The 22617-nt window shown below is 38.6% G+C and overlaps 1 protein-coding gene and 2 long non-coding RNA genes across 6 annotated transcripts; 2 read left to right on the top strand and 1 right to left on the bottom strand.

Moving 5' to 3' along the window:
* Window positions 1-294: 294 nt before the first annotated feature.
* Window positions 295-21352, bottom strand: LOC145436856 (uncharacterized). The gene is made up of 3 exons (XR_013914446.1): window positions 21255-21352; window positions 12330-12500; window positions 295-848 (listed from the first exon to the last, which is right to left on the bottom strand). It is a non-coding gene; the product is annotated as an uncharacterized LOC145436856 (long non-coding RNA).
* LOC145436854 (uncharacterized) lies at window positions 3489-9264 on the top strand. Of its 2 annotated transcripts, XR_013914445.1 has the most exons (4): window positions 3489-4609; window positions 5941-7001; window positions 8238-8309; window positions 9146-9264. It is a non-coding gene; the product is annotated as an uncharacterized LOC145436854 (long non-coding RNA). The 2 variants fall into 2 exon arrangements; XR_013914444.1 differs by lacking the exons at window positions 8238-8309; window positions 9146-9264 and having other exon boundaries at window positions 5941-6052; window positions 6395-6466.
* Window positions 13457-20750, top strand: LOC145436855 (uncharacterized). Of its 3 annotated transcripts, none has more exons than XM_080314065.1 (6): window positions 13457-13730; window positions 14317-14380; window positions 14485-14681; window positions 15662-15775; window positions 16607-16711; window positions 19415-20750. In XM_080314065.1, exons 3-6 carry the CDS (start codon window positions 14577-14579, stop codon window positions 19742-19744), a joined length of 654 nt encoding a protein of 217 aa, XP_080170191.1. In that variant the 5' UTR covers window positions 13457-13730; window positions 14317-14380; window positions 14485-14576; the 3' UTR covers window positions 19745-20750. The 3 variants fall into 3 exon arrangements, with proteins under 3 accessions (XP_080170191.1, XP_080170190.1, XP_080170192.1); XM_080314064.1 differs by having other exon boundaries at window positions 13458-13730; window positions 14317-14425; XM_080314066.1 differs by lacking the exons at window positions 13457-13730; window positions 14317-14380; window positions 14485-14681 and adding an exon at window positions 14810-14942.
* Window positions 21353-22617: the final 1265 nt, after the last annotated feature.

The raw sequence follows: 22617 nt of genomic DNA, 5'->3' as shown, positions 1-22617 counted from the left end.
GTACTACAGAGAAGTGGAGAAAGATTTTTTAATATGCATGATGTACCTTCCCAGCAAACACTCGATTTCCAGTTGATTCCCTGCGGAATAGCCGCAGGGTGCCCAGCGTTACTTCCCTGGAGTAGATTTGTCGACAATTAGGAGCGTCCTAACCACTTCCTGAGTTGGTCTAAAATGACCTACCGTGGGCGTGAAGTGACTCTATACGGATCTACTGTGAACGTGACGTGGCTCCCTATGGATGCGTCAGACCTACTGTGGACGCGACGTGACTCCCTATGGATATATCATTTGCCACCTGTTCTATTCCTCAGGATTACCATATCAGGACTTACTGTGGAGACCGCTTTATCATCTCCTCCATGATGACCGCCTCTACACCTGATGCAATTGCATGGAATTCAACATCATATAAGCTAACAAACTGTTTATATTGGGTTACTGGAAAACAACAATTGCAAAATACAAGTACAATGTACAACATTAACTACTGAAGTATTACCCGTTTACAAAGTTCAGGCTTAGGTTAGAAATCGATCAGGAAATCACTATGAATAAATGTGTCAGTGCGATTTTGAATATAATAGCAAGTTTCAAGTCAATTTTAAATTACCATTACAAACATTTTAATTGAAGTGCATACGAGAAATTAGAAAGAAACGTGTCACATAAAGTACAACTGCTAATACAACTAAAACCGGGATAAGCATCGAGCAATCATAAGTAATAATTTACATTGCATATTATAAAACGATGCATCATTTGCACCACATCATGTTAAGAGCCCGAGCGCGTATTCGCAATAAACTTGGTTGCAACAACAGTTTTCTTCTTGGTCTTTGTTTTACCTGAAACATATACAACAATGTCAGCAAATCATTTGTGGAGCCACTCTGCTGACATAGAACATGAAATTTGCGTCAAAGCTTCAATTTCTATTTCCCCATGCATTAATTGTGATATGTCTTGTGAACCGCTACTTCTACTTGTGCTTGAGTGATAATTTATAACGAAACTACTATGTCTACTTGCGTGCGGAGAGCTTCTGACGTTGTGATACGGAGTATGCAACCCGTCAATCAAATTAAATTGTGGAAACACCTCAAGTACATACTTCAGTACTTTCCTCAAATTCTATTTTCACCTAAAATAGTTTTGATAAGCCGTGTATATCGCTGCTTGAGTGGTTGTACCCGAGTAGAAATACACTGTAAAAAATAAACCGTGTATTTAACGTGTTTTTTGCATGTTTTTTCCGAAAACACGTTTAATAACGAAAAACGCCGATGTGTTTTGGAAATAATCAAGTTTAAAACAGAAAACGCGACGTGTTTTCCAATTAATCAAGTTCAAAACTGAAAGGCAACATGTTTTTTACATTCTATGTTAAGACCATGCAACTACCGGTTCCATACTATTACCAAGAATGCTATTACCGAGATGGACATTACCGAGAATGGACATTGCCGAGAACGGATTTTACCGAGAATGGACATTACCGAGAATGGACATTGCCGAGAACGGATTTTACCGAGAATGGACATTACCGAGAACGGACATTACCGAGAATGGACATTACCGAGAATGGCCAATGCCAAGAATCTAAAGGTCGTTGTCGAGAAATTTATACCTGAGAATCGATACCGAATGTGGCAACACCGTTATGCACACACACCACCTGTTCATACGCATAACATGGCTGCATTGCATATATTGCATTCTCGGTAATGTATATTCTCGGTGGTGTCCATTCTCGGTAATGTCCATTCTCGGTATTGTCCATTCTCGGTAATGTCCATTCTCAGTATTGTCCTTCTCGGTAATAGCATTCTCGGACACCGCAACTACCAAATATATGGGTTGGATATATAAAACCAAAGATAACTATGATGAGCACCAGATGGACACGGAAATAGTGTCAGGGACGCGGATTCTGCGCAATGTTGATACAGTTGGATCAGATAATTGCTAATCCAATCGCTGACGATCCGAGCACTCAAATTAAATAAAGTTGGGCCAATTTATAAGGTACTGTCGCATTGATTCCGAAAATATACATTAAAATCTTATCGGGGCAGTGGGACCCCCTCGAAATGCACCCCAAAAGTCGGCAAATCTGTATTGTTCTGAACAATCGCAACTACGCAAAAGTCGTTGCTATGGTGATTGTGCTGCATCGCTGCACGATGCCGATTTTCAGAATTTGATGGCTATTTCGGGTTAGTTCCATTATAGAATGTAAACGTGGAATGGCAGCGACCGATTTTGCAGCTTCGTTCCGCTTCGCTGAAGCTTTACTCATACTTATTTTACGGCAGCTACTGTAGGATTTCTGGCAATCCAAAAGTTGTCTTCCAGAGCTCAGAATTTACTGAATCTGGTCTTGTTCGAAAGCTACTGTCGCACTGATTCCGAAAATATAAGTAAACATATGATCAGGCACTGAACCGCTTAGAATTCGCCCTCCAAGTCTGAATTATCGGCATTGTCCGAACAATCGAAGAGCCGCAATGGGTCATTGTTATGGTCATTGTTTTGTGGTCATCCGATTGTTCTGAACAATGCAGATTTTAGATGTTGAGGGTGGTTTATCTTCTCAGTACGGTGCTTCACCATATTTTGATTGATATTTTCGAAATCAGTGCGACAGTAGCTTTAGATCAAGACCGGATTCAGTAAATTCCGAGCTCTGGAATACAACTTTTGGATTGCCAGAAATTCTACAGTAGCTGCCGTAAAATAAGTCTGAGTAAAGCTTCAGCGAAGCGGAACGAAGCTGCAAAATCGGTCGCTGCCATTCCACGTTTACATTCTATAGTTCCATTGTCCTAATGAAATTTTAATGTATATTTTCAGAATCAGCGCGACGGTAGCTTTCAAATAAGATCAACTTTATTTAATTTGAGCGTTCGGGTCTTCAGCTATTGGATAAGCGATCATGCTGCGTTCAGATTGCTGAACACTTCAGTAGTCATTTCCTCGCGGCGAGCAAGGGTAATGATGGGTGGTGCGAATCTATGCGTAGGTTACTTATCTATAAAAATGACATTTGAGTATTGGTCGTGATTGGTTGAAAACGGCGGTATAATTATGTCGGTTCACGGCTCACGCGATTTCCGAATCCGTTGTTGGAAAACAGGAAATTTTAGTTCACGGTACTCGATTTCAGTATCCGTCGTGATTGGTTGCAGAACGACGGTAAAATTTCAGTTCGATCCGACGTGATTGGTTGAACAAACGGAAGTTTTACTTTACTGCTCACGTGATTGCCGTATGCGTTACGATTGGTTTAAAAAACTTTCAGTGTCGGGAAGCCACTTCCCTCCGCGATCACTACGCGGCGAGCAAAGTTGGCGAAACTGAGTGTAGAGTTTATTACCGGCTGACGGTTATTGATCGTATTTGTCCAGTTAGTACAGGATGCATTTCACATCAGTTTTCATCGGGAAAAGTGTTTCCGATTCATATACGCGCCTACGGGGTGTGCATAGTTGGTGTGCTGCATTTGACTGCAGTATGGTACCGTGTAGAAGCAGCAATCCACCAGTATCGTTTATCACTTACCATACAGCTTCAGAGTGCATACGGTAACCAGTCGATTACAGTATATCATGTTGGGAAATGTTTTCGCCTAACTAAGTAAATGATGAGCCCAAGAAAGTTGAGCCAGTTAACATATTACGAGGATGTGTATACCAAGCATCCAAGCCAATATGTTGCATTTTGTCGAATGCAAGATATGGAAGGACAAGTTTGCTCTGTAAAATTATGTGACAAATAAGGCAAAAGACAATCCATGTTGTCAATCAGGATCAAGATGGTCCAATATTTTTCTATGAAGATTTTGACGGGCACCGTCACATTTGTGGTATCCTCAAGACAGGCTTTGGGCGATATTTACACTGTTATTCAGTGTGAGGCTGACAGAAACCGGTTTCCTTTGTGTTTTACAACCATGCTGGTGAAATATTATACCAGAGACTCCATAATTTACTGGTATACTGTATCGGTAAATTACAATATGGTGAGCAATGCTCCCTCTAATTTTTGACGAGTCTGCGCAAAGCAGCACACTCACAAACTCAATGCGCAGATCCTTGGACAACAGTGCGTAAAGACTAAAAAAAGGTCGTCATATTGGATTTTTTGTGCACAACTTACATTTTCTGTGCGCAGAGACCGTGTTAGCACTGCGCACGGGCGCAGCTTAGAGGGAACATTGATGGTGAGATGGCTACATTAGACTGCATCATACAACATGTTTCAAAGTTTATTAGTGAACTATATGCCGACAAGAGAAAAGCACCGGTAATTAAAATTGCGTAATTTTGAACATGACGCTCTATTTTTCAGATTCATCAGACTGGTTAGCGATTTATTACTCTGGTGCTATTAAATATGAAAATGCTGATCATCCATGGTAATATTAGAAAGGTGATCAAGGTTGATCACCTACCTGAGATTTATGATGTTGGGAGATGTGTAGTTCGTAGTACCATCTAGGACAGAAAATTCACTGCGGAATATTACGACAAATCGCTTGAATTGAACGGCGATTTTTATGAATTGTCTGCCAAAGATATGGGACAATATGACTGGTTTTGAAGATGTAAGTGAGTAATTATATTCTATGCATGAAAACAGAATTATCGTCGTAAAGCGATGATCATGGTGATCATACTGTACTAAAATTATCTTGTCTTGTTCGATATCTGTAATAGAAACGGATATAGATATTTATCCAAAATCAAGCCGTGCTATATGAAGGGCGTTAGAGCAGCCCAAATTTAAACTGCTCCCGCTCAAGCTGCTGCTCCGGCTCCGAAATTATCGCATTGGCCTGTATATATCAGGGGGGGGCAGCGAGAGGGTTTTGCGTGACCCGTTAGCTAATTTCCTGTTATATATTCGAAAATGAATTGCTCAGATTGCGAACTTGCATTGCCAACAAAAAATTACAATTCTGACTGCGACGCTTGGGATGTTGATGACTAAAATATCAGTTCTGACGCATTGGCAGATCCAGGGACCAGTCACATTTTCAGTAGACTGTCGTACATTGCAATAAACTAGAATAGCAGCGAAATTTTTCTTCACGCTTTGTGTGTTTAATTGTTGCACGATTTCTTGCTTGAGTAGCCTACCCGCTACTGAAAACGAAAAAAACGCCTAATTTATCCGATTGATTCTAACTGTATTCGCAATTACGGGAGAAAGTCTTTTCGCGTTTGCGCTCGCATAAAGATTGTCAATGGTGAAATGCAGGCACAAAATGATTGTCGCATATTATCGGAGATTTTCGTTATCGATGTGGCCAGACGCCGAATAGTCGTGTCCTTTGCAAACTGTGCCTAGCGGGTGGTATACAATAGACCCGCACTACTCCAGTAATAATATTATTGACCTTGTTTATTTATGAACTTCGAAAATTTTACCTGCTTGGCGTGGTTAGTGGAACGCGCACTGGTTCGTCAATTGCATGTGGCCCTTCAGCCGAAAAGGTTGGCCATTCCTGGTCTATATAGATTACTAATAATCCACCATAGGTTAGTACTGTTTTTGTTTCGCGAATTAAGTATGTTAGAATAGGTTGATATGAACTTCTTCAACGAATACATGATGTTTTCCTAGGGTGATTTTATTTTTATCTAAAAGCCGAAGATTTTGACCGATAAAATCTGACATTCGGACAATTTTGACATTTTTCACCCTGAAAATCTTAATTTTGATGAAATTGTGATCTCGTATATGAAAATTGCCTCTTTCCTCCCCATTGCCTTAGAATTTTAGGCTACTGCTTATCTTCATTTCTGGTCAGAACTGTCTGTTCTTACAAAATAGTTGGGCCTGAAAAAACTTTTGCTATTTCTGCAATAAACTGACTCAATATTACCAGCAAGGTGATAATTCGCTGGGCTTTGATGAAGATATTTATTATAGAGTCAACCTGCATCGGTATATTCTCCAGGAGACGAGCGCTGGATCGAGGTTCAGCAAAAAGCAATAAGTGTCGAGTGGGTAAAAAGACTATACGTGACAAGAAAAGATTCAGGTTAGGATGAAAAAAACATTCGAATCGTTTCATGAGGCCATTTTGAATGGGATATCAACACAAAGTCTATTCGAGATTTAGCCGATGTCGATCGATGCGCATTGGGTAGGTATAAAGCAGTGCTGGGATCAAGTCACTGATATTGACAATCCCCCTACCACGTTCATGCAATAGGCTAGTCCTACGACGTATGCACGCACCAATTATTGACGATTAATATCAATGTGTAATATCATACAGCCGAGGCTGCATTACATTCCAATTTTTCAATGTTGGTGATAGACATGTCAGAAGTTTGTCCAAACTTAATCCAAACCTTTCTTCAACTATGCCACATTGCAGGGATCATGGAAAGACAAGCTCTGCAACAAGTTGAGGGAATGGCGAAGACACCATGAAAAAAAAGTTCTCGTCTTAAACTTGGAATAGCAGAAGCTTGGACGCTGCGGTAAACGGAAATCTCAGCAGCTTGTGGAGAAATCTAGTCAACGCTGCAAGAATTCCCGAGTCACAACATCCAATGTGAGCATTTTAGTATCTTGCTTTCTTGATCTAGATATCCTCAATATGAATATTTTGATATGATACTGATAACGCCAACAGACAATGTTACGTCTAATTTTTCTCGTGTCTGTGCGCATGCGAGCAGCTTAGAAGGAACATTGGCAAGAAGTAGCACCTGGCACCAATAACCGGTCATGTTTTGATTAGGATCTATTTTGTCCTACAGAGTCAACATGTATAGTGTATACTCTCCACAGACGACGAGCGCAGCATCGAGATACATCAAAACGCAATAAGAGGCAAGTGGAGAATACCTCACAAGGAAACGATTCTAGATAGGATGAAAAAACATTCGAATTGCGTCACGAAGCCATTCTGAATGGGATGTCAACACAGTCTGCTGGAGATTTACCCGATCTTGATCGATGCGCATTGGGTACCGTAGGTATAAAGCAGTGTTATGATCAAGTCTCTGACGGCACAATCCCTTGGCATTTGTGGCATGCGCAATCATTTTTCATGACACAACAAATGACATATATATTATAACTAGGGCCATTTTTATATGACCTTGGAAAATCAATAATATGACTTAGTTTTTTGGAAAATATGAATTTATGTGAAAATGGTGTATTTTTACATGCAAATATCGGCGCTGACGGAACTAAAGAGTAAAACCCATGCAACAACAGTTATACACGTCCATTTTTTATTCTAAATCACTGTTGCAGTACAGTAGTAGTCTGAAATGTTAGAGTCTTGAAGTTACGATTCGGACGTAAAATGACTTTGGTAAGGAAAGTGAGAGCTCCACAGACGCTGATGTGGGTTGCCACTTCTGCAGGGGTGCATAAAGCGCTGGTGAAATGTTTTGTATTTGCAGCTCCATTATTTGTTAAACCTCGTTTTTGTCCAATCGCTTCTTAATGTAAATTTTGAGCTTTATGACCTAATCAGGAAAATGTGACTTCATAGCTTTAATATAGCTCAAAGGGATACGGTTTTGTGTTGAAATTGATTTCACGACTTGCTGATGCATAGAACGAAATATGGCTTTGAATGGCCCTAATTTTTACCCTGGGTTAGCAAAAAGTGAAGTCAGTTTTCAAAATGTATAAAACTCGTCGGTGACCTAAAGATACTTTTTAAATTAACATACATTGTTCTTTTTGGGCAGATTTTTGTTTTCTTGAATTTTTTAATCGCACATGCTTCCAGACGTAGACATTTCTTCCTTACATATAAGGGCGACCAACCCTCGGGCTACAAGGCGATTCTAGAAATTGATTATAATATTTATTAGTACTCGCAGAAATATTGTAAGCGGTGAAACCTTTGCACAACGCGATGTACGCAGCCTCGCCTCAACCTTGATATTCATATGTCCAAGCTTGGAATATTTCTTGTCAAATGAGCCCAGAGGTATACAAAGGCGACCTGCAACTCCTTGCAGGACATGACTGCGCACTTGCTTGTAACATAATTGTCATCGAATTTGCTGCGTAGTAATATATGTCATGTTTTCACCCTTGCCCAACCGTGTTACCTCCTGTCGGATGACTGAAAATCTTTATCAACATTAGAGGGGCCCGCGCAAGGTTAAAAAGTCGCTGATTTACTTAACGGCGCCGCAGTCGCGTCAAAACATACATTGAATTGATTTCTGACACTTCTCGTTCAGGTCGTCAAAAACTGGGGTGGATGGTCTTCAATTCTTCAATGACAACTATGGCAGCTCCTGTTTGTTGACAAAGTAAGTTGTTTGGTGTATGTGAAAGCATTATGTCACTGTGTTGTGGACACAAGCAAATCGCATGGCTCACTGCAATCAGGCTACATCATACAAAAAAAGGCAATTTATGGCACTATTAACACTGTATTGCTGTATTAACACTGTATCTCGACAGGTCACTGTAAATCGAAAGAATGATGTAATCCAATATCAGTGAGTAACGAGATTTTCCCGTGTCCATGCTACTGTAGGACACTATAGTGAAATTCTCACTAGTATATGGCGTCCAATCAGAGAAGATGATGTGAAACCAATATTGGCCCCTCCTATTTCACTTAGAAAGTTGCAGTGTTACGAGTGATGCTAAAATCATTCCAGTCTGGGTACCATTATGCACGCGGTAATGACTTATTAGGTAGGCTTACCATATTTTGGAAATCTAAAAAGAGGACGCTTTTTCAGAAATTTGAGACTTGCAAAACCGGAGAAGAATTCTCAAAAATCCGTGAATTTTGCCCACTTTGTGACCGGTTGACTGGAAAAATTTAAAAAAAGGTCAACTTTTCGCTCAGAGCTCCAATCACCGTTTTTCACTCCGAAATACCCGCCATTAGAGTCCCTTCTGTGCTAGTTTACGGCATATCACTCGCATTTCGCTCTAAACGTGAATTTTCAAAAAAGAGGACAAAATCACAAAAAGAGGACAAAAGGGCGTCCTCCGAGGACACTATTAAAAAAGTCGAGAAAGAAGACAAATCCTATTGAAAAAGGACGCATTATTAGGCCTCATACTCAACTCAATTCTTAATCTCAACCACATCGATAGTACTAAGCTAATATCATTTTTTATTTATCAGGAGCCAAAGAATTATATCCGACGATCAAGTACAATACGATCCTGAATGAATGGAAAGTTCTCTTCTATGGCAAAGTTATCAAAGGGGTCAGAAGCTTCCATCATGCTATGACCATAATACTGGCAATATACTGGCTGTTCAACATCAAGTTCGCTCCATCAGCCTCTAATTCATGGTCCGTCGTCACGAACTCTCTTTCGAAACTTCCGAACGTTAAGTACACTGCGGCTGTCTCGAAACTTTGTAACGTTAGGTAGACTTTGGCTGTTCGTAGTAAATTAATTTGAATAATTCACCAAGGACAGGTCAATATTTTATAGCCGTTATTATTCTTGTGTCATTGCATTAGGTACTCGGCGCCTTTCACTGTGACAATTTGTAATAACCTAATTAATCGAGGACCGGTCAATGTTTCAAGCCGGTATATTAATTCTTGTTTCATTACATACGTTTCGAAACTTTCTAACGTTAGGTGTGGCTGACTGTGGCTGTTCATTGTAATTTAATTTGATTAATTTATTGAGGACGGGTCAATGATTTTAGCCGTTATTATAATTCTGGTTTCATTACATATGTCCAAAACTTCAAAACATTAGGTACTAGGCGGCTTACACTGTGGCTTTTTGTAGTAAATTAATTCATTGATGACGGGTCAATATTTTTAGCTGTTGTTGTAACAATTCTTCTTTCATTGGATAAATTCCAAAACTTCTTAACGTTAGGCTCTCTGCGGGTTACACTGTTGCTTTTTGTAGTAAATTAATTAATATATGAGGGGCCAATATTTTTAGTCGTTGTTGTAATAATTTTTCTTTCATTGCATAAGTTCCCAAACTTCTTAACGTTAGGTACTTGGCAGCCTGCTCTGTGGCTTTTTGTAGTAAATTAATTCATTGATGACGGGCCAATGTTTTTAGCCGTTGTTGTAATAATTCTTCATTCATTGCATAAGTTTCAAAACTTCTTAACGTTAGGCACTGTGGCTCTTTGTAGTAAATTAATTCATTGATGACGGGCCAATATTTTTAGCCATTGTGGGAATAATTCTGGTTTCATTACATATGTCCAAAACTTCAAAACATTAGGTACCGTACTATAGGCGGCTTACACTGTGGCTTTTTGTAGTAAATTATTTCATTGAGGACGGGTCAATATTTTTAGCTGTTGTTGTAATAATTTTTCATTCATTGCATAAGTTCCAAAACTTCTTAACGTTAGGCACTCTGCGGCTCACACTGTGGCTTTTTGTAGTACATTAATTCATTGATGACGAGCCAACATTTTTAGCCGTTGTTGTAATAATTCTTCATTCATTGCATAAGTTCCAAAACTTCTTAACGTTAGGCACTCTGCGGCTCACACTGTGGCTTTTTGTAGTACATTAATTCATTGATGACGAGCCAATATTTTTAGCCATTGTTGTATATAACTCTTCTTTCATTGCATAAGTTCCAAAACTTTTTAACGTTCGGTACTCTTCGACTTACACTGTGGCTGTTAGTAGTAAATTAATTGCGCCATGACATGTCAATATTTTTAGCCGTTATAGTAATTCCTATTTCATTACGTATTATCCGAAACTCTCGCCGTTTCAGAATTTTTCTTGTTTTGATGCATTTGTTCTCAATATACCATCATTTGATCCAACACTGAATTGCTTGTTTTAATTCATATCCTGGCTACAGATTTTGTGCCAGTCGGTCCAAGGTGAAAGGTCAATTGAAGTCTCAGGTCAGACGTGTTTTCGAGATTACATGACGGGCAGAAACATGTTAGGCAACAGGTGGAACTAAACCTGTCGTATGGTTTTACATGACGGACATGTTTCAAGAGGTACCAGGTGTAAACATGTCTATGGACACCTTTATTTTTTACAGTGTACAATGCGTTACTTATACTTCTACTAGATTACTGACGCTACAAATATTTCTACTATAGTCCTGAAAATGATTGCTTTCCCTATCTCTGTTTAAAAGCATATTGTTTAAAAGCATACAACTACGACATTCCACGAGTCTCCATATCTTGACCATGTCGACACTTGGAAGTAGTTTGATGTCTTGTAAATCGGTATTTGCACTATTTAGTACGATAGTAACGATGAATACAGACATTCCACAAACATCTCGAGAATGTAATTTACTATTGTATTATTCACGTTTGACAAGAAAAAAATCACATAGTTGAATATCTCAATAAAATCATTTTATTGCTGGGCATAATTTGTTAAAATAATGAATTATAGAGAAAATGCAATAGGATGCATCATGACATCGTCAAACTGTGGGTTATAATATTGCAGCTAGTGGACTTTTTACATGTCACAGCTTTATGTAGAGTATTTTAAAATCTACGGAAGATTGATCTGATATCAGAATATTTTAGCGGTGTAGCCTAATCCGGGTTATGATATAGTCGTGACTATAGTAGGCTGTTGCTACAGTCATTGCCGAAGTCAAATTAATTCAGAATTAGATGTTGCATTCGATTATTATTTGAACATATCAATAAGAACTTGAATATTATCATTATTAAGCCATAGTAATAGCATTGTTTCTTAGCCTCAGCGATCGCACCCTTCATGCTACCTATAATATTTCTCGCAGCCCCCAATTAATTTTCAACACAATTTCTGATGGTACCTATATTAAAATCAGATAGCCAATTCCCATAAATTGCGCATAGCACGAGGACCACAGCATATAGGTCTAATTCCACAATGCATATCGTACCCTCTGATGTGATGCTTCGTACCACGAAAGGGTCTACAGGCCCTGGTTAAGAACCCCTGGGATAGAATAGAGCACAAAATCCTTCATCAGAACTTGTTACTTCATTTTGATGTGATTTTTACAAGCCTGGTAAATGGCTAATTGTACAGCAGTAGAAATTCAAGGCGTTGCTACTATTTCTACTTTAGTGCAAACAATTTCTTTGACCACCAACTATGATTAAACGCTAAGAAGGTCTACGCAACACCTCAACCAAATTTACTTTTTAAAACTTATTATTTGTGCACTTTTCAGAACTGCATTATCTACTTCCATTTCGAGTAGATTTGACGCAACTTCAAAGTTGTTACCTCTAGGTGTGTATAAATCCATAACATTACATCTACTTCAGTTCATAAGATGATTACTTCCACAGCCTCTGGTTTCCATGAAGTGTATTCAACGTTTTATACCTTCAATAGTGTTTTGACTTTTTCCTGAGGATGACGTAGCACCGATTTTGCAGCACGGCTTGTTCAATGTGGCAGTAGTTCTTCCGAACGTTTTCGGTTCCAGTCAACAAGACAATATTCGTACAATGTTCTCGACGTTGTTGAACACTATCAATTGAAGACATTGCCGATCTAAATAATCAAAATTATTATAATGTTTGTAGTGAAGCCATTTGTCAAGAAGCCAAGTCAGGAATCTAGAATGTGTCCTGTAAAAAAAAACGAAGACAATGAAGTTCAAGCTGGACTATTCCCACATTATACTCATTATACACTGTAAATTCAAAGCGTTGAATGAGACACAACATTGTGCATAGGTATATACAATATTTGGCTGACACATATTATCGGCTGAGATCTGACATCGAGAATCCGCCATGTTGTGTGCACGTCCACACATCATCAGTGAATGTCATAAGATGTGGGTTAATGCTCATATGATGTGTCTATGAGCTCACATGCATATCAGTATAGTCATTCCGGACAAATTTCCTGTGGTGTCAAGCATTCATACCGGATATCAATTGAGAGGGAGTTTGAGAGGTCGCTTGCTAATCTCCACTCTGAAACTTCTCGAGGTTACTATTGATGTGATATATCATCACAGGCAGCCTAAAGCGCGGTAATATTGATACACGCCGAAAAGCCTCGCAAAATGTGATTTGATCGGTATGTCCTAAGTTATAGATTTTACTTCAGGCTGCAGTGTTTAATTAACAATATTATTACAGTTATAAATAACCAAGATTGTAACCGACAGTGGTACCGGGCTTCAAGCAAATAGGTTGGTGATCAGATATCATGGTCATGCTGTACCAATACCTGACTGACGACTCGCTGTCTTGAGGTTTGCTCTGGTCTGACTTTACATACCTACGATAGTCACGTTAATCCTTATAGTTAATCGCTTGTTACTCATTTCAGTTTATTATAAACAAATTATCAGATCAACATACTAAGAGATTGCGATAAAATAAAAGGTTGATCATATTATTTCCCTACCGAACTTACTGAAGAAATTTGTCATACAAATATGTATGAAACACCCTGACGTTGAACATTTTACTCGTATCGGGTACCGCGATCATTGCCAACAGTATAGCAATCATTCAGTTATTAGTAGTACCCTTTGTATTTTATCATTGATGAACTGTCTCTTCTTTACGCATGACTTACTGAGTCACGTGACTGTATGACGCAATCCTGAGACAATCGATCGTTACCACGCAGGACCAGAGTGAGTGAGATATACCGTGAATCTGTCGGTCTTTGTTACGTGAATCTAAATAGCATATAGCGAGGGAATGGAGATGTTTTTAGTTCAAAACGGAATGGAGAGGGAGCACATTGATTTACTGCAAGGTAATTCGTTTATGTAAATTTTCAACATCATCTGTAAATAATGTTATGTTAATGTTATCGAGTTTCAAATACAGCACCAGCGCCCAGCGGTATGAGTAGATATAGATTACCTATTTTCGATCTAGCAGCTTGATGCGCCTTAAGAGCAGACCATGAAAATGGGAGCTAATGCTGTTTAATAATTTCATCTGAAGATATCATAATAGACCTAGTGATGAAACCTCATTTGCAGATGAAGTTATGTATATCTTTCTTTGCACTTGACCTGTTTCAATTACTTAATATGGTTTGGTAGAATGTCTAATGGAAAGTGTTGGTTGTGCCCTTTTATCGGAACTACCGATTTGCTGTCCACACATTTATTGTCACAGACAACATCCGAGTGTTATCATGTCATGCAGGATCTGTGGCATAGTGTATTCAAAATATGAAGATCTCTGTAGCCATTGTAAAAAGAGACACAAAAATATGAAGACACTGGACTTGTTTTGCAATGAAGCACCGTCTTCTCTTGACTATGACCTACTGCCCGAATCCTATCCGAATTCAATATATTAAAGTGCATTCATGATCAAATGCTTTTCAGTATTACTTCTCGAAAAAGCTGTCGCAAAAGTTGAGGAATCTCAGACAAAAGACAAAGGCATCTGGTACGTCTTCATGGAGAGCGCATGCTTTGTGTCTAGGCTCATCAGGTGATTGGATGATTGTTATTCGTTTTTTTATTATTTATAAGTTTCATTTTATTCAAAAGGTCACCCTAATATAACGATTGAAGACGCCAGGGTGCAGTTGGAAACAGAGTTCAATAGACCTGGTGCCAATTGGCCGAATGTCATCACTCTCATGAAGTTCACTCATCACGACAGACGCAATCAGTTAAAGGTGCTAGAATTTGGTGGCGTTGCTGAAATTTTGAAGAGCTTTCCAATGCTGCAAGATATTAGACTGGTGAGGTCTTTCATTCTTTACAGATGACTTCAATTTGCAGTCATAACTTCGAAAATCAGTAAATTGAAATTGTTTGTGTGCCTCGGCAAAATAAGCAATTATATTGCATATTTATCTTCCTATTGCATTAGCATACACTGTTTTCCCATTACATGACATGCTTACAGTGTACACTATACCAGGCTTCAGTTAAAGGTGCTAGAATTTGGTGGCGTTGCTGAAATTTTGAAGAGCTTTCCAATGCTGCAAGATATTAGACTGGTGAGGTCTTTCATTCTTTACAGATGACTTCAATTTGCAGTCATAACTTCGAAAATCAGTAAATTGAAATTGTTTGTGTGCCTCGGCAAAATAAGCAATTATATTGCATATTTATCTTCCTATTGCATTAGCATACACTGTTTTCCCATTACATGACATGCTTACAGTGTACACTATACCAGGCTTGGACAACTAAAAAATTTTTAGCTCTTCCAAATTGCAGCGCCATAGCTGAAAAGTTGGTCGTGCTGTTGCACGAGGCGGATATTTTTGTTAGCTCACTACGAAACAACATGGTCAGTTAGGCAGAATGAACGCCTCTAAACCCTTGGAATATTTCATTAATGTGTGCTGTGTTCTCGGTTATCTATAACCGAATATGTACTCGTTAACGTTTGTATTGTATCGTTACTACCGTATGTTGCCCGTCTACTAGTTGTTTGTTTTTGTCATTATTACATCTTTGACACAAAATAATTCTTACATTTCGAATTTGATCCACCCTATCACTGACGTTCGCTACTGATGAGGGTCAGTCGAAAAGCTTTTAGCGAATAAATAAACAATATAAAGTGATTGTTTCGCGTTATTCTGAATAACTAGGCTATGTGTTTTAAAATGAATGATATGGATGAATTTACTTACTCTAGGTAACCTGTTTAAGTGATGTGCATATTCATGACTAACAGCTCTGAGTAACGCATTGTTATTTTCAATAGATCAGACATGAGTTTCAACTGCTTGTTGATAGAAGTGTTGAAGAAATGCATGAGAAGTACATGGAAATGCTTCTCACTCTTGATAAAGTTTTTGGAAATCAGACTGATCAAGAGGTTGGTATCATGCTTGATAATTAACAGTGCTACAGTCATAGGCACTGACTTTTATTTTTGCATGGGGTGGCGGCAGGCGCGTAACCAGGTGGTGTCGAAATCCCTCTTTTTGAAACGCAAAACCACGATCTTTTAAAATGGCCATTCTGACTCTAATATTCAGTTGTAATTCAAGAAGTCGTATTATCAGTGTTACGCGGGGCCGCGACCATTTAGCGAGATTCTTCTGGTCACGCATATCGCATCGCACAATGCTACGCAATGCGATTTCCCGCTGAAATATTTTAAACGCCGCTTGCGGTCCTCACCGATGCAAATAATGCACTTTAATTTGTAGAAGGTATATTTGCTCGTCAAATCGCAATAAGAGATGGTTTTCTCGGAGCGCGCGATGAAATCTACGTTTCTAACGATGAAGTCGAATTTGTACATCAAATAAGGATCGTAAGTTTGGTGAAATCAGCATAGAATGTTGCTGCTCAAACTAATCGAATAAATTCAGAATTTGCGCCATCGAGAATCTTGTGTTGCATCAATTTGTGACAACGTAATTCAACGCCGTGTACTGCACAATGCGCAGTACTAATAACAAATCAAACACTGACAAGTGACACCGACGGAATACGAGTGTATAAAGCAGACAAGAATTAGTAGTCTTCAGATGATAGCAAACGAGATAGCGCGCATTTAATCAATAATTCCACAACTTGCGTACAGTGCTAATGCCCAAACTTGCCTTTATCTAAAATGGAATGTGATGGATGGAATGGAAACTTTTGAATTGCAGGAATGTCCCTCACCTGTGCCTATTATGACTCTAATTGTTTGCAGGGAAATGAAGACGATGAAATTCATATCCTGCTCGAACTCCAGAAGGCTCTCACAGACAAGAAAATAAAGTCGAACCATGGTTTGAGTGCAATATGTCTTTGTCAGGTAAGATTTGCTACCTGTTTATTATGGATCTGCTTCAGTTTAGATCAGAGGTCTCAAACACGCGGCCATTTTATGCAGCCCGTGACGGTATTTAGGATTTCGCAGTATTCGACAATCTTTAACTGCCAAATATCCCTTTTTACTTTGAAAACTGGATATTTGCCCCAAAACTACTCCAGAAACCTGAAACTACTCATCAAACTTCACTATTACATCAATTTCAAAAGTTACCACGCAATGGAAGGTCAATGAATACTTCGGCGATTGGAAATTTCTAACGCTATGGCACAGTAATCATTATACTCAAGTTATAATAGATCTGTTCCAACATTTGAGCGTAAATCTAATGCTGATTCAATTTGACTTGGGTAATGACATCATCAATAGCGTTGTTATCAGGAGTATGATCGAAACCCGGATTAGGCGGCACTGCTCCAATGCTCTGATATCAGATCAATCTTTTTAAAATTCTAAAGTATTCTACCTATAATTGTGCCAGTTCAAATGTCCGCTAGCTGCAAAACTATAACACGATAGTTTTACGATGTCCCGATGCATTTGTACAGTCGCATGGTGACTACAACTAAATATACAGCAACTATGCCAAGTGCAGCAACAATTGTGTTCGAATATTTTAAAATGTGATTTTTTTCGTGGCAGGCATGAATTCACAATAGTAAATCACATTTCCAAGATGTGTGTGGAATGTCAGTCTGCAAGGTCCCGTCAAATAAAGCCTACTCGGAAATACATTGAATTCCCCTATTATTGGTGCCTGCGGCCCGCGGCGCCATCAAAAAGTAGGAAATTGGCCCGCTAGCATATTTGAGTTGGAGACCTCTGTTTTAGATATACATAAAAGTTCTATTAATAAAATCTTTCAATATGATCGAAATTCTTGAGCCGTCCTAAAACGAAGGTATATTATGCTATGCTAAACACTGCGCTCGACGTAATGGAGCTGCAGAATTTCGTACTAAGATCAACTGACGTGGCTGCGAGTCATCAATTCTTAACCCTTTGCGAAAATATAGAAGTCACAACGAGTAAAGCGATGGCGAAGTTAACGCACCATAAATTTCGCAATGGGTTAAGAAACGCGGAAGCTCGAGCGTAACGGGTCTTATGCAAAATTCTTTCAATTTATATGTTTGTCATATTTTGGAATCGGGAGAGGATTTTCACACTAACAGTACTGGAGTTGCCAAAAACGAAGACATTTAGGCGTCCTAGGACGACAATTTGAAAAACCTGAAAAAGGAGGACAAATCCTCCTAAAGCAGTTCGTATGTTAACCATAATTGAATTGCAGCACCATTACGGTGGCTTTCTGAAGACGATGTCTATGGCAAATTTTTTTTCAACCTGCGAGTTAATTTGGGACCTCATAATTTTTATAGCGCAGAGCCCCTTTAAGAATAAGCAGCTAACAAGTTATGATCGAACGAGGTCCGAGGTTCATTGGTACCCCTGAAGATTCTGATGATGGAGAGAAATTTATGCATCTGAACACAATTGGTGCATAAATTAATGCTTCAATTAATAATCGAATAATATAATAACTTATTATAAATTTGCCCTTTGGAGCTAAGCTTGTTAACGGTGCACTGCACTCTAAAAACTATGTGGTCTCAAAGTGAAGGGCGAAACGAGAAAATTTTTTAGGCCACAGCCATTTTCTTCAGAACGCCACCGTAATGGAGCTGCAATTTATTGAATTTTCCACAGGGGAATCATGCTCCAGCAGTCACGCAGAAATCGAACTTCATATAGTTGTCTTCTGTAGTTGACTGAACATCTTCCGTTGCACGCGGTGTTTAAACGACCTTTGCTTGTATGACATATTTCCTTCATAACATCGGCTGACAACGATATAAAGTTCGATTTCTGTGTGACTGCTGGAGCATGATTCCCCTGTAAAAAATTCAATAAATTGCAGCTCCTTTACGGTGGCATTGTGAAGAATATGGCTGTGGCCTAAAACTTTTTCTCGTTTCGCCCTTCAATTTGAGACGACATCATTTTTAGAGAACAGTGCCCCTTTAAACTATTCGCCGATTTAACTACATTTATATCTTTAGTATGAGAAGCAGGGTCGTAACCAAGTCACAAGGCTCCGAGTCACAACTCAATGTCACTTTCATAGGATTGACTCGAATCAAGTCGAGTCATTCTCAATTCACCGCCGAGTCGAGTGCGATTCTAAGTCAACAAGTAGAGGTTCGAGTCCGATTCATGGTGTTATGACTCAAGTCATTGTGATGACTGCTCAGTTTCCAGTTCCAGTTCTGTTGAACCCATTTTTTATGACTGTTTGGTGATACCGAATTATTCGCATTTATAATACACTGATTTTCCTTTTAGTAGTTTCTGGTAGCATTTTTTAGTGCCTGTACGAATAGAAGAAATGCCAATAGTGTGGTTATTTTAGTATTATTCAAAATGACGGTGGAAATGTCTTTCTTGGCCATCTGAGTCTCGAGTCATGCGCAATGACTCAAGTCGAGTCAATACACAGATTGTTTCGAGTCGTTTTTGTGTTTTGAGAAATTAATGACTTTAGTCAAGTCGAGTCAAGAGAAAGTCATTACATTATGAGAAGTCTCAAATAAGCATTTTTAGCTGAAGTTGGTCATGTGCTCTGGATTCGCACATGAACATTTAGCAATATCATTTAAATCTAACATATTGTTTTAATTCCAGGCACATACAGTCGATTTAACGACTTCAAAGTTGACACCTCCACATCTTTTGATTGCACGTCATGAGAATGGAGATGAACAGTCGTGGATTGCGGCCAATCGCATCACCATCAAGCGCAGATCCGAAAACGAAAGAAGACCGTTTGAGATGATTATTGATCTCGTAGCATGCTATTCCGCATGGGATCTTAGTTATCCCAAGGTCTTTCAAATATTGCCATTCATTCAACGTGTCCTTGTTGGTGATAAAAATTCAGGATTCCAGTCGAACAAGTTCGTCAATTTTTGGAAAAAATATCAGAATGCCCAGCAATCGATTGAAAAAATGTAGGCTAATTAATCTCCCTTGCTCCAAGTACTTGGACTGTGAGTAGTGCTTTCTTTTGGTATGGAATGTACCTGTACATAGTGGATTTCGTTATTTTTTGCATTTGCACAATAATTCGTTTTTTTTAGTGGCTAGACTTTTGCTGTGCCTTCATTAGTAAATTTTTCGTTTTTAGTGGCACTGTATATTAGGGCTGTTCCAAAATAACATACTGTTTAGCCAAAATTGGTTTACTATGGCATTTTGGCAATTCAATCAATCATTTGATCATGAAACCAGACAATTTTTGAGAAACAATATTTATTGACAACATTACTGTTCATACACCTTGCTTTAGTTCCGAATCCAGTTCTTTTATACTGTTATTACTGTTAAATAGTATATTCTTATCGGAATGAACCCGAATATTTTCGGTCGACACTCGTCAGCAAATCTAGTAGAGAATTGGAAAGAACGTTGTATATCAACAATCGTATCACAAAATATGATGTCAGCAGCATGAAATTTCGAGAGAGCATTCAATCCAATATTCCCAGGTGGTACACGAACTCCTGTTGACAGAGTTTCGGTTGGTGTATTTTATATCTTATCAAAATACACCATTCGAAACTCTGTCAACAGAAGTTTGTGCACCACCTGCATGGGAATAGTGCATTAAACGCTCACTCTCGCGAAATTTCATGCTGGTGAAGGCCTATTTTGTGATACGATTGTTGATATACAATGTTATTTCCAATTCTCCACTAGCTGCTGACGAATACCTCTGACGAGTGTCATCCGAAAATGATTGGGTTCATTTCAACATGCACAGCACATACTATTCAGTTGTGTATTGCAGTTCTGTACCTGCAAGAATCTCTGTTATTACTGTATAAAATCCTGTCTTACTGTGTCATAAAATTGTTATGTTTTCAATTTGTATTGTCATATTTAACGGCAACTTACACTGTTTCTTTTATTGTACATTCCACAACCGATTCTTCTAAAATAAAATATTGTTTCGAGAAGAGCCTGTGGATCCACAGTGTGGAGGTATTTCAGGTACATAATTTCGAGCTCTGCAGCGATAGGTACTGACATGCCACTTCAGACCACACAATATTATGACATACATCGCTACCACGCAATGTGGCATCTAAAAAAAAAATCGATTATTGTGTGTTTTTTTTGTGCATAAATGCACGCGTTTTAGCTTACAGTGTAATGACTAATCAGTAGGGCTGAGCACATTGGTTTGGTTACTCAAATCTCGAACGAGTATCAATTCTCAATGATTCGAGCCAAGTATATGACTATTTTCAAGAAAGCCTACTGAAATTACACGCTCTTTGCCACTATAAGAATGCAGTTGATAATAAAATTATAGTTTCACCCAGCACGTTTGAGCAGCCTGATTCCGAACCAACGTCAATAATATATTTCCGCATCATCGATGGCACTTTTTTCAGGGTAATAAATTGCTAATTAATGAACAATCATAAATTATCATATATAGTTCGTAACTTCAACTTACATAATTCAACATATTGATCCATGAACAAAGCACCACTGCGGCACCTTCCTCTGAAGTTTAGAACTACATAACATTGCCTGTTCAATATCTAGTCTACTGGTAGAAATGAAGTAACTTAACACAGATACGTCCCATTCATATATCGTATGAATCCGTTGATAATAAAGTTGTGTTTTTGTTATCGACGGCAAGATGACCATGAGCAATCAGCCTTCCTTAGGGCCCATCCATAGCCTACTTCGGTAATACTGCTGCAATGTAGGCAATGTTTCCGTGTATATATACTAATATTGAAAGTTATAATCAAGCATCAAAAGTATGCACGGAGGCCGTGCCAACATTGCGGTAACATTGTCAACAACACGTCTGCCCCAGGCCATGAACATGTTAAGTTTATAGAGTGTATAATTGGATTAGTGTTGGAGTATCCTTTGATTAGAGCGAGGTTAAAGATGGGCTAACAAACTCATTATAATGTTGTTCCTAAAATACCCTAAATATAAACCAATAATGCCATAAATTCTTACATGTTCACTGAAAGCCTCAATTATTTTAATAACGCTATTATCGATGGTTATATACTGTTGTGGACACAAAACTACGAAAATGAATATGTTAATGTGATGCTACAATCTTCATGCAGCCACAAATTCAGCAATCTCACATTCCATAAAGGAACATTCTACATTTCTATTAGCCTACATAACACTTCAAAATTCAGTATATACCAATATGTTATAATATATCGGTACATTACTTTATGCTGCATCTGGTTTGCTGATTGGATCCTGCAGTCCTAGGAAATCCTTGTAAAACTTATCAGAGGATGCATATTAAATGTCAAGATATTGCTTGTTATACATTATGCAACAGATCACAATAAATCAGACTTCTATGATCAATACATTATCATATAGTATCAAATGTACTGCAAGAATTATCGGCTTGCATGAGTTACCGATTAGCAGCGGGTCGATCAATTTCGTCTGTAGGTGATATTACAGCCGTTTTATTATAATTATATAGTCCAATTCATTATATCGTATCAGCAGTTCATGATGATCGAGACTGTTGCTGTTTAATAAATATAGCACTCAAATACCAAGCTTCCTGCACTTCCGGTACTCATGACAAAGAGACATCTCACAATCACGCTGTTAAACTACGTTTCCAATTATGAACTGAACTGAACCATTACTGTGGTAAATTCGTCCCTTCGCCATTACTACATACACTGATCAAATTGAATTACACGCGCATGCGCGATTCTCGCCAAATAGAAGAAGGCAAGCGTCTGGTTTTATGGTTGAATGAAATGAAGCAACAGGCGAGTTCGACTTCATTTTAACGTAATAGCCCGTAG

Source organism: Botryllus schlosseri, chromosome 4 (genome assembly GCF_051294905.1).
Source record: "Botryllus schlosseri isolate E-star chromosome 4, Bs_hap1, whole genome shotgun sequence".
Classification (NCBI taxonomy): domain Eukaryota; kingdom Metazoa; phylum Chordata; class Ascidiacea; order Stolidobranchia; family Styelidae; genus Botryllus; species Botryllus schlosseri.
Note: the sequence above shows the minus strand (reverse complement) of the source record. Positions and strands in the feature narration are given on the sequence as shown.

What these genes read in the sequence shown, in the direction of transcription:
- LOC145436855 (XM_080314065.1), top strand. Translation starts at nt 14,577, where the DNA reads ATGAAGTTCACTCATCACGACAGACGCAATCAGTTAAAGGTGCTAGAA. An exon ending in TGCTGCAAGATATTAGACTG is followed by an intron (nt 14,682 to 15,661) that starts GTGAGGTCTTTC and finishes TATTTTCAATAG; the next exon opens with ATCAGACATGAGTTTCAACT. An exon ending in GAAATCAGACTGATCAAGAG is followed by an intron (nt 15,776 to 16,606) that starts GTTGGTATCATG and finishes AATTGTTTGCAG; the next exon opens with GGAAATGAAGACGATGAAAT.